Source organism: Glycine max, chromosome 1, assembly GCF_000004515.6.
Source record: "Glycine max cultivar Williams 82 chromosome 1, Glycine_max_v4.0, whole genome shotgun sequence".
In the NCBI taxonomy this organism is placed as follows: Eukaryota; Viridiplantae; Streptophyta; class Magnoliopsida; order Fabales; family Fabaceae; genus Glycine; species Glycine max.
Window position 1 is genome coordinate 8,474,014 of NC_016088.4, and position 12,669 is coordinate 8,486,682.

The following is a 12,669-nucleotide window of genomic DNA, read 5'->3' on the forward strand; positions in this document are numbered from 1 at the left end:
TGGATCATGGGTAGATGACCCCGCAAGAGTGAAAGAGGAGGTACGGTGCTTCTTCAATAATAGATTCAGTGAACCTGAGCAGAGTAGACCAGTCCTTAATGGAGTCAGATTCAATGGCATAGGACAGCTCCAACATGATATGTTGGTGGGAAGTTTCAATGAAGAAGAAATAAGGGCGGCAGTATGGGATTGCGGAAGTGAAAAGAGCCCAGGACCGGATGGACTAAATTTCAAATTCATCAAACAGTTCTGGGAGGTACTAAAGCCTGATTTCAGAAGATTTTTCGATGAATTCCATGCAAATGGGGTGTTCCCTAGGGGCAGCAATGCATCCTTTATCACCTTGATTCCAAAACTGAAGGACCCGCAAAATCTCAGTGAATATAGACCTATATCATTAATAGGCTGTGTTTACAAGATTGTGGCAAAGCTCCTAGCAAATAGACTCAAGAAGGTGATGCCAAATATCATTGATAAGAAACAGTCAGCATTCATTAGTGGAAGACATTTGTTGCACAGTGTGTTGATAGCTAACGAGGCAGTGGAGGAAGCAAAGAGATGCCATAAGCCATGTTTGGTGTTTAAAGTGGACTACGAAAGAGCATATGATTCAGTATCTTGGGTTTTTCTTTCATACATGATGAGGAGACTAGGATTCTGCCCTAAGTGGATTTGCTGGATAGAGGGATGCCTTCACTCAGCCACGATTTCTGTGTTGGTTAATGGCAGTCCCACAAACGAATTCATACCCCATAGAGGCCTTAGGCAAGGCGATCCACTGGCGCCTCTTCTTTTTAATATTGTTGCAGAAGGCTTAACTGGTTTGATGAGAGAAGCACTGCATAAAAGCCTGTTCAGCAACCTCCTTGTGGGAAAAAACAATATACCAGTTAACATACTACAGTATGCAGATGACACCATATTCTTTGGTGAAGCCACAATGCAGAACGTGAAGACAATTAAGTCTATTCTGAGAAGTTTTGAGCTCGTATCTGGGTTAAAGATTAATTTTGGGCAATCGGGATGACTGAGCAGTGGCAGTTTGAGACGGCTCGATACTTGAATTGTAGAATCTTGTCGTTACCATTCTCATACCTGGGTATACCCATTGGGGATAACCCATGACGTAGTGAGCTTTGGGATCCCATAATCAGAAAATATGAGAGAAAACTAGCCACATGGAAACACAGACACATATCTTTTGGGGGGAGAGTGACTCTCATAAATGCAGCTCTAACAGCAATTCCTATTTATTTTTTCTCATTTTTCAGGGTACCTTAAAAAATAATAGGCAGACTAGAAGCAATTTAGAGGCGTTTCCTGTGGGGAGGAGGAGGGGAGCAGAGGAAGATTGCATGGGTTAACTGGAAGATAGTTTGCCAACCGAAGGACAAAGGGGGCCTCGGCATCAAAGACCTTAGGACCTTTAATTCAGCTTTGATGGGGAAATGGCAATGGGACATATTTCACAAGCAGGAGGAGCATTGGGCAAAAATAATTGTGTCAAAATATGGTGGTTGGAGGGCGTTGGAGGAAGGCACAAGAGGAAGTCGTGAGTCTACTTGGTGGAAGGACCTAGTCCTAATTCAGTAACAACAACAGAATCAAGCAATCAAAAGGGAAACGGAATGGAAGGTGGGGAGTGGCAATAAGTTCAGATTTTGGGAGCACCCGTGGCCACATAATGCAGTACCATTGATGGAGAAATATCCAAGGCTATACCAAATCTCAGGCCAACAGAAGCAAAGCATTATGCAGATGGGGAGTAACACCACTAATGGATGGGAATGGAAGCTAGCTTGGAGGAGGGCTTTATTTGATTGTGAAGTACAAATGGCGGATAATTTTCTTGGGGAACTATCAAAGCTGCTGATTCAGCCCCATAGGGAGGATAAATGGTTTTGGAAGCATGACCGAAGTCGATACTACTCGACACAAAGCGGATATAACCTGTTGTGGGGAGAACAATCGGGAGTTAATCAGAATTCAGACTTTGCGGACATTTGGAAGCTCAAAATCCCAGCTAAATCGGCGGTGTTTGCATGGAGGCTTATAAGGGACAGACTTCCGACAAAGCTGAACCTTAGTAGGCGACAGGTGATGGTAAATGATTTGATGTGCCCATTTTGTGGACGTGTAGAGGAGGAGGCTGCTCACCTATTCTTCAACTGCAACAATATCCTACCTCTATGGTGGGAGTCTCTATCTTGGGTTGACCTAGCAACAGGACTACCACAAAATCCTAAGGATATGGAGATGTTGGTGGATTGCCATGACTTGGACAACCTGGAAGCATAGAAATAGAATAGTTTTCCAAAATGACACGTTTGACGGAAGTAAATTGCTGGAAGATGCAATTCTACTACTTTGGTCGTGGCTCAAATCCTCGGAGAAGGACTTTGCACTACATTTCAATCAATGGTCTTCTAACCTAAAGGAAGCTTTTAGTATCTAGGAGGGATGGGTGTTTTCGTACTCAAGTAACAAATATACATGCATGCAGTGTGGTGCTAAAAATATCACCACCCAGCTGCATAATTACATCCTCATTTGTAGCCTTAGTACCACTGGTACTTTTCAATATTTATAATATTCTACTTTTGCTGAGCAAAAAAAAAAAAAAAACTACCCAGATTACATTTGCTAGTTATCAGTAGTGACTCTAACATCCTATTATCATTTTCTTTGTGCCAATGCCATATCTTAGTGGTGTATGAGATACTGTCTCTATTTAGTGATGATATCTTTGTGCATGACAATGATTTAAATTTGATTTTCTTTTTTAGGTCTCTATATTTCCATGATTTTGTTGCTAAGTGCCTAACAAAAGAATTGCGTCTCCGCCCTACTGCATCTGAGATGTTGAAGGTATTCTTAATATTATTATTTTTTATGAAATTTAGTGACTATGAGGAGTCATAAGTTTGTTCAGAGCTATCCTTGTATGTTAAATAGTAGAAGGAAAGAAGAACAAGAGAGGCACAGTAATATGACAGATCTAGTGCGGAGGCTATGCTTAATATACACTTTTGATTGGGTTAGCCTGATTAATACATTGATCCTGTTGGGCCAAAACAAAATTGATTATGATAGATCTAGTGCATAGACCATGCCCCGGGTCTAGTGTCTTTTTTGTAGGTACTGCTGTATCTCTCTTGGGCTTGGGCCAGAGTGTTTTTTTTTTCTTGTTGTGGTTTGGTGGCTGGGATGTAATGAAAAAAAGAATTAGATTATGAGCATAATAATTTTTAAAAAGTTGATAGATATATAAGTATTATAAATTTTGAAATAGTAATTAAATGACATCTGTTTTTTTAAAAACACTTTTAGGGGCTATAGAGCTGAATTTAAATGATTAGTTTTATTTTTTTCATTATTTTGAAGTTTATATTTCACTTTACTAGCTATATAGTGATCTATTTGACTTTTGTAAGTGTATAAGAATAACTAACCTTAGTTTTTCTACTGTAGTTAGTTAACTGTTAGTATTAGTCAGTTGACAGTTATAACTGAATCTCAGCAGTATAAATACTGCTCTTGTACGAGATTTCAGTGCCTTTGTATTTTCTTCATCTTCAATAACACAAGTCCTGATTCTCTCTCTCTCTCTCTCTCTTCATATCTTCTCTACATGGTATCCAGTGCTATTTGATCCTTTTCCATGGCTTCCGCAAATCCTGGTGCTACTCCAGTTAACACTGGTGCAGGTTCTGTTCTGACTGGCAAAGCTCCAGTCGGTGAGATTCCAGTCAGTTCTAATTTTCTGTTCTACTCTGAGATTCCGTTCAATTCTGGCACGACTTTGCTCAATTTTGGCGCAATTCCAGTTCACTCCTTTCCGATTAATCAAGACGTTCCTGTTTCTTCAGTCACCACAAATTTTTCGCATCAAATCACTGAAAAGTTGAATGATAAGAATTTTATATTCTGGTGACAGCAAGTTGAGCCAGTGAGTTCTGCTCTTGGTCCCAAATTTCATAGCTAGCCCTCAAATTCCTCTGTAAGAACCAAGAATGACAACTCAAATTCATACTCAGACACCAATGCTGCGTATACGAATCAATATTCTTCAGATTCACAAGGTTCTGGTGGTCGTAAGAACCGTGGCGGAGGTGGTTTCAATCGCCGTGGAGGATGCGGTGGTGGTTGGAGCTCGGTTCAATGTCAAGTGTGTTTCAAGTATAATCACACAGCTCTGACCTTCTACAATAGGTTCAACCCTCAGTATCAAGCTGCGAATAATGGTAATAACAGCAATTATGGGAATAATAATAATCGTAATCAGAACAACAACTGGAACAACAGGAATAGTAATCAAAATTGGGGTCAGAATCAGAATCCAAACAGCAACTGGAACAGTTCCTCTTCCAATTGGAGTTTGCAGCATAGTCAAAATCAAAATCATAATTCTCAGAGTACTAATTCAAGACCTCCACAAGCTATGGTGGCAAATTCTGACTCCAATGCTTCATCATCATGGTTTCCAGATTCTGGAGCTTCCTTTCATGTGACCAATAACTCACAGAATATCCAGCAAACTTCTCCTTTTTAGGATCCAGATCAGATCTTCATTGGTAAAGGACAAGGTCTGAATATCTCAGCCTCTGGTCACTCCAATTTTGTTTCTCCCTTCAGTCCTAATGTCAAACTTGTTCTTAAAAACATGCTTCTTGTTCCTCAAATCACAAAGAATTTGATTAGTGGAAGTAAGTTTGCAAAAGATAATCATGTTTTCTTTGAATTCCATGCTAATCTTTGCTTTGTTAAATCTCAGGATTCCAATAGGATCCTTCTACAAGGAGATGTTGGACCTGATGGATTAGTTTCCAAATCTTAAATTCTGCTTTGCTGTGTCTTCTCCAGCTTGTATAAACACTGTTTCTTCTGTTTCTTGTAATAACACTGCCTAATTCTGCATATATTTGGCACCTTAGGCTAGGACATCCCAATTCTCAGACTATAAAGCTTGTACAGAATCATTCTAATTTCAAGATTCCTGTAAAAGATGAACTGCCCTTTTGTTCTGCTTGTTGTATGGGAAAGATTCATAGATTTCCTTCTAAGTTTTCTCAAACCGTGTATAATTCTCCTTTGGAATTAATATACAGTGATCTGTGGGGCCCTGCTCCTATGAATTCTCATTGCCAATTCAGATATTATATGTCCTTTGTAGATGCTTATTTGTGGTTTACTTGGATATATTTTTTAAAGAATAAGTCTGATGCCTTGTCTGTTTTTAAACAGTTCAAATCTCTTCTTTTCTGTCAGAATTGGGGATTGTTCATAGGCTGACTTGTCCACTTACACATCACCAGAATGGTATAGTGGAAAGAAAGCATCGTCACATAGTTGAATTAGGTCTTTCTCTTCTTAGTCATGCATCCCTGCCTCTTTCTTTTTGGGATCATGCTTTTCAGACTGCTGTGTATCTTATAAACAGGTTACCTTCAGCTCCCCTTAAGTTTGCCATTCCTTATACTGTTCTTTTTCAAACCGAACCTGATTATCAGTTTTTAAGAGTTTTTGGTTGCTCATGTTTTCCCTTCTTGTATCCTTATAATACTCATAAACTTGAGTTCAGGTCCTCTGAATGTGTGTTTTTTGGTTATTCACTCAGTCACAAGAGCTATAAGTGTTTGTCCTCCTCTGGGAGAATTTTCATTTCAAAAGATGTTATTTTCAATGAATATCAGTTTCATTACCCTACCCTTTTTTCCTCTTCTACTTCCAGTTCTACACCTACTGAGTTCATTTCAACTTACCTGTCATTGAGTCGTTTCCCATCCTCCTCTCCAATCTAATCCTTCTTCCTCATCCTCTATTGAGGCTCCCCATTCTTCATCTTCTGTTGAGGCTTCCAGGTCTGATAATGTTGTCTCCCAATCTTCTGATCCTGCGCAGTCCCCCAATTTGGCTTCTTCTGCCTCTGTTCATACTGATACAGTGCTGTCTGATGATCCTCCTCAGTTGTCTGCAACTGAATCTTCCAATCCCCCACAACCTGCTCTTGTCAGACCAGAAAATGTGCATCCTATGGTTACAAGAGCTAAAGCTGGCATAGTGCAGCCAAGGATTCATCCTTCCTTACTTGTTCATACTGAACCCAAATCAGTTAAACAAGCTCTTCAAGACACAAAGTGGTTTGCTGCTATGACTGATGAATTTCAGGCTCTTCAAAAGAACAACACTTGAACCCTAGTCTCTCTTCCTCCTCACAGAAATGCCATTGGATGTAAGTGGGTCTTCAGAGTTAAAGAAAACTCTGATGGCAGTGTCAGTAGATACAAAGCCAGATTAGTGGCTAAAAACTTCAATCAGAAATTTGGTTTTGATTTTCATGAGACATTTTCTCCAGTAATTAAACCAGTGGCAATTAGAGTGATTTTAACTCTTGCTATTACTCACAAGTGGCCCTTGCAGCAGTTGGATGTCAATAATGCCTTTCTCAATGGGCTGTTAGAGGAAGAAGTTTACATGACTCAACCTTCAGGGTGAGTCCTCTGATAAATCCCTTGTATGTAAACTGAATAAAGCAATTTATGGACTCAAACAAGCTCTAGGAGCTTGGTTTGAGAGACTCAAGGCCACTTTACTGAAGTTTGGGCTCACTGACAGCGAATGTGACCCTTCTTTATTCATTTACAAGACTTCCTCTACCACTACCTACATTTTAGTATATGTAGATGATATTATTATCACTGTAAATTCAATGCCTCATTCTGTCTCAAGAAGCTGGGCTCTTTAGACTATTTTTTGGGGATTGAGGTTCATTCATTATCTAGTGGACCACTTTTAAAATACCTATATAGATATTTTTGGCTTTTCTAATTATTGATCATAAATCTTACACTTTATGATTTTAAAAATATACTTGCTGATTCACCATATGAATCCCAATTTGACAACCTTGCTAATACCACTAACAAACTTGTTTATAAAATTTTAAAATATATTTAAGTATAGCACATTGATCTCTTGAGAGGATAATGTAATTTTAAAATAAACAGGGAAGACACTGTAATTTAAGCATCTCTCAAGGGAGTGAAGTGTATTTTACTCATTTTTATCATTTAAAGTATTAGATTTAAATAGTTGAATTTTCTGAAGCAATGATAAAAGCTAAGTTACAAAAAATATTGAGAAAAGTTTATCCACGAGTATCTCAGTTGGTGAAAAAAAGTTCATGAGACTCCCACCTAGATGTATGTAGCCTTAGCCCTATAAGCAGAGAGCCTAATTTCAGGATTTGAGCTTGTGACCTCCAGGTCACGGTTGCACCAGGGATCACCCTCTTGTCAACTGTCAAATACTGATTTTAATTTATCCTTATCATATACTTATATTTAATTATTTAGTTATGCTCAAACTTACTGCAATTAGAGTTTGGCATCATATTAGACCTTGAGTTTTTTAAGTTATGTGATTTTTGTTATATGTAAATTTGTTATGCATATGGAAATCCTTATCTGATTGACTAAGACACACTAATTAAGATCGAAATTACTGATATGTTTCTTAACTAATTCTTTTCTCTTCCAGTTGCCCTCCCCCTCCCCCCTCAATATGATATATTTTTTAGTTTCACCTATTTGATCCCCCTCTGTATCCATGGAGGCTACAACCTGCAAAGTGCTTGAAACAATCTTTAGTTATTTTAAAAGAGTTTAAGAGGGACTGTTTGGGTTTAGCACTGACATCTCATGAGCAGTGGGGGCTTTATATATGTTGTTATCATTGAGTTAATTCTACCCGATATTGGTAGTGTGGCAAAGGAAACTTTACTATCATAATTCTTACAATATGCTTTTTACATGAGTAGTAATGTTGTGGGTAGTTTTGGCACTACTTGTGACAAAGCTTTACTCTCTTTTAATTAATATATAAGTTGTTTGCCGTGCAAAAAAAATTAAATCAATGTTTAAAACTATTCTTCTTATGACTTGAAAGCGATAACAAACAAAATTAAATGGTTATATAAGGTGTTTCATTATTCAACATTGCACACTGCATATAATAACAAGTTAAACAAAATAATAATGGATTGTAAAGCATAGATTGGTTATCAAGAATTACTACATTAATCCTGAGCAATGGCTAATCAAGCTGGCATGAGCTTTATTTTTGGCTGCTGCATATAATGGGTGACTAGACAAACTCCAAATACATATGCCTTCATTTGTTTTCAAAATAATTTGATTTTCCCCTATCTAGTTTGCAATGGCATCTTTGATTCTTTAAATGTTGTATTTTACATCAAATAAAAGTTATTTTCTATGGCTGTGTAGCACAAATTCTTTGAAAAGTGGAAAAGTGGATCTGCTGCAATGTTGCCAAAACTAGAAAAGGCAAGGCAAATCAGGGCTTCAATGGCTTCGCAGGTGCAAGCTCTTCCAGTTACATCAGAAGATCAGGAGGTATGACTAAAACTTGCCCCCCTCCCCATCTCCCATGCACATCTACTGGACTTGTTCTTATCATCTACCTTCTAGATTGTAAAACTGAATAAAGAAATTTTAATTTCCATGTGTAATACAAGTTCTTAATATGATCTGAACCAACCCGTGTTAATCTCAAAGATTGAAGAATATGGAATATTATTCTTAGTTTTGATAATACATGCATCATGCATGGGTTTATGTATATACCTATGACCTAAAAAGAAAAGTAAAGAAACTAGAGTCAAATCCCATAATGTGTGGGTTTCCTGTTGGAGATAAAAATACATTCAAAACTAACATGCATGGGTTATATGTACATACCTATGGCCTTAATGGAATGTTTCCTAAAATATCTAACTTGCTTTTATTTTCCTTTTTGTTCCAGTTAGATTCAAAACTAAATGATGAATATGGAGATACTGTGCCATCCAGACCTCATAACATCGGTGTTGAGGGGGCTGCTGATCTCTCTTCACATGGCACTACAAGGAAGCTACATAAAGTGGAAGATGTAGACATGAGTGAAGGTCTGTGTTTCTTGCATCTTATCTTTGGATTGACTTTTTTCAGTTTTGATTATTGCCTAATGTTACATAAGAATGTATGTGTATGTGTGAGAATCTCTCGCAAGTCATAACTATTAGAAATGTTTCTTTAATGGTGTCTGAAAGTTTATCTCATTTCTTGTATCACTTCCAGCTGAACCATTGTATATGGTTTTTCCGTGGATGTCTTGCTTACTATGGTTTATACTTGTTTGGTTTTTATTGTTGTTTAAGATTTCATGTATCGACTAAAGAATATAACCAAAACACTCCATATAAGGCTTGGGCCATCCTTCCCCTTGAGCTAGCTTTTGGGATTGAATTAAGCCCAATTCATTTCTATTAATTGTATTATTAATTATTCAAGAACTATGATTATTATGAAATTTTACATTTTTACTGAATAATCTGGGTGTTATGTAAAGTTCAAGAGCTTACTGAATAATCTGTTTTCATTTTTAATTACACTGAAAACAACAGTTGTTTTCAGTGTTTCCAGTACAAATCTTTGAAAATAGGAAACAGATTGAAAACAAGGTGGCAGTTTTGTAATTAAAATATGAAAACAGAAAACATAAGTCCAAGTAAACGCCCCTTAGGTAATATAAATTTTCATTTCAAAATACTCACTCCATTTTCTTTGATCCATACAAAGGGTTGGACTTCAAATTTTTTTTCCTTTCTAAAATATAAAGTTCTTAAACTTGAGAAAGGAGGCCTTTATTTTAAGTGTTTTTTTAGAGGGTGAAATATTATGATTTATATGAATTATTGGCAGGCAACTTTGGCACTGTTATAATCCATGGAGATGAATTACATAAGACCACACAAGATGCAGATTCTGCAGTTTCTGTATCTGCTCTGACCAGTGGCACAAGAGGCAGATTGACTGACTCTGGGTAGTTACCTATCTGTTTACCTTTATTGCCTATATTTTTTAAGAAAGCATTTCTGTTCCATTCCCTCACTCTTAATTCAAACAGTCTTAGCTTTGCAAACTTGTAAAATGTACATCATTTGCTTATTAGAGCCTCTCCTCTTTTCCTTCTCATTTCCTGTGTCCTGATGTAGTTTGCTTTCTTTGTGGAAAATCTTTTAGGATTGAGAGTCAGAAAGTTGGTATTATGAACACTGCCTCTTTTAGAGGATATAGTGCTACTACCAATACCATTCAATCGTCTTTACCTTATGTTAGTAATTCAGCTGAGCAGAGCCTCAAAACCAAAGGTACTCATCGAGCACAAGCTGGAATTGGTGGTGATATAAGCAATAGCATATTCAAGAATGAAACAGTCAGCCATAAAGCATTTGCTTTACAAGATAAGGTATTTTGGTGATTTCATATATGATGTCAAACACAGTATTCTGTATTAGATCACTCCGTTTGAGCAAAATTGTTTTTAGTTGTTAGATACACTGCTACAGATTTTTAAGTATATCTTCCTGCATCCTTTTTCTGTATTAGATCACTCCGTTTGAGCAAAATTGTTTAGTTGTTAGATACACCGCTACAGATTTTTAAGAAGTATATCTTCCTGCATCCTTTTTTGGAAAATATCTAGACCTTTTCTTTTCTTGAATTAATGGTCCCATCTATTGTATATTTTTTACCATCATGAATGTCTCGTGAGATTGCTGTGTAAGACTTACCTTTTTACTTCAATTTCTGTGCTAATGCAGCTTTGGTCCATTTATGCTGCCGGTAATACAGTGCCCATCCCATTCTTAAGGGCAACAGATATATCACCTATTGCGCTTCTGTCAGACAATGTACTTGGTGGCATACAACAGGATACTGGTGGAACTGGAACAGTGGAAGCATTGCAAGAGCTTTTTAGTGGTGATGGACAGTCCAAAAAGGGCAGGAGAGGACTAAATGAGGTTAACTTTGTCTATTGTGTGTATGTGCGTGTGTGTACACATGCTGTACACTTGTGTGTGTGCATGCTATGGTCATTTATGTTGGTTTGCTAATTGACATGCAGCAGATGCCTTTTCCTCCAAGCATTTACCAAAGATTGACATCAAGTTCTACTCTAATGAATTTGGCACAGGCTTTAGCTTACCATAAGATGTATGTTGCTTTCTTCAACTTTTGCGCAGAAACAAATTTACCACTTCTATGTGAAAAAAATTATATTTATTTATTTGTGCAAATGGATAAATTGGAGAATTGTACAAGATTTTACCGATGGGTGTGTCAATTAAAAGCACAATTTTAGGGATTTAATGATTCCTTTCAGCTCCTACTATCTTGATGTGATTAACCTAATTGCTTTGCTTGGTATTAGGTGTTATGAAGATATGCCGCTGCAGGAGCTGCAAGCGACCCAGGAGCAGCGGACTATCCAAAATCTATCTGACACCCTTCGAACCATTCTTCGGTTGTAGGTAGGATATCTTATTGTTACTATTTTAAATCCCCAACCTTTAATGGCCGCAAAGATCACAAAACCGATTTTCTTTTCTCATGTAATTGGTATATTCATACAGGTCAATGGCATAGAAGCAGTAGCTGCCTTTCATTTATTATACATATTTTTAGGTGTATAGTTGTGTAACTAGTACCCAATGTTTTGTTGGTTTCTTTCACTATTTTCCCTAGTTTTGGTAAGTAAACCCTAGAAGATTTAGGATTTTGTAAGCTGCCACATAGTTGTATGTAAATAGTGTATGCATGGCTTTCAGCTATTGTTGCATTTGCGCACGTTGTAGTCACTAGTGGGATTTTTAAAAGGAATGCAAGAAATTTGTCTACCATATTTCAATTACAAGATGGATGCATGCGTTAGGTTCATTCTGTGGTTATGTACGGTTTCATATATCAGGATTGGGATCTCTGTTCAAGTTTACCCGTTGACATTTTTTTCCCAGAAGAATAGGGATTTGTTGTTAAGAAAAAAAAAAAAAAAGCCTAAAACTTTAAGAAGTATAGAAAACCTGGAACCTTATTGATAGACACTAGAGGGGGTGCGAAAGGAAAACAACTCCTTTCCCACCGTGCGTAAGTTTGCGAGAATGCAGTTAGAATGTTGTGGGCCGTAGATTAACAATTAATAAAAAAGGAGACGGTTCATTTTTTGTGTTTTTCTTTTTCCTATTTTTTCTTCTTATCCCATTTACCCTTTATTCTTTTTCGTTCTTCTCCAATAAACCAACAAGAACGAACAGTGAATCCAGAAACGCAAACATCAGATCTATCCTTTAAACAAAATGATCTAATCAAAATCACTCATATAATAAAATTAGTGAACACTTATCCTATTTCAAACTCAAGAATGTAAAACTAATACAAAATAGATTTGGAAAATTAAATAGAAATAGTATCAGATAAAAAATAGATGCAAAAATTTTCTCAGATCTGAGAATTAGATATGAGAAGCTTCAAATTTTGTCGTCGGTGTCAAGGTCGGGTACCGTTAATTTTCCTCTGATATGAGAACTCAACGCAAAAATTAACAATGAAATTCCATGAAACAAGCTTTCAAGACACATCTGAATCAAAATCCAAAATATAAAGTAGAAGAAGCTTAAGATTTTGTTCTCGGGGTTGAAGCCGTGCCAGAAAATCTCGTGGAAGAGATTGCACTTGTAGATGTGAAAGTTGTGGTCAGTAGCTGAGGCGAAGCAGCTGAAGTCATGGTTGAAGGAGAATTGGAGCAAGGTGGAGGAGTGGGAATCAAGGG

General features: G+C 37.1%; 1 protein-coding gene across 2 annotated transcripts in view; it reads left to right on the forward strand.

Annotated features, from left to right (window-relative positions):
* LOC100784666 (serine/threonine-protein kinase dst1) overlaps nt 1-11,743 on the forward strand; it is a 28,987-nt gene extending 17,244 nt beyond the window's left edge. The window contains exons 11-19 of one of the 2 annotated variants that reach the window (XM_006573093.4): nt 2,787-2,868; nt 8,286-8,414; nt 8,824-8,965; nt 9,762-9,882; nt 10,083-10,308; nt 10,664-10,864; nt 10,969-11,057; nt 11,275-11,374; nt 11,477-11,743. In XM_006573093.4, the coding sequence (XP_006573156.1) occupies nt 2,787-2,868; nt 8,286-8,414; nt 8,824-8,965; nt 9,762-9,882; nt 10,083-10,308; nt 10,664-10,864; nt 10,969-11,057; nt 11,275-11,374 (1,090 nt within the window). In that variant the 3' untranslated portion in view covers nt 11,477-11,743. The remainder of the gene's footprint in view (nt 1-2,786; nt 2,869-8,285; nt 8,415-8,823; nt 8,966-9,761; nt 9,883-10,082; nt 10,309-10,663; nt 10,865-10,968; nt 11,058-11,274; nt 11,375-11,476) is intronic. The other variant, XM_003517799.5, reaches the window with a different exon arrangement.
* The last annotated feature ends 926 nt before the right edge of the window (nt 11,744-12,669 follow it).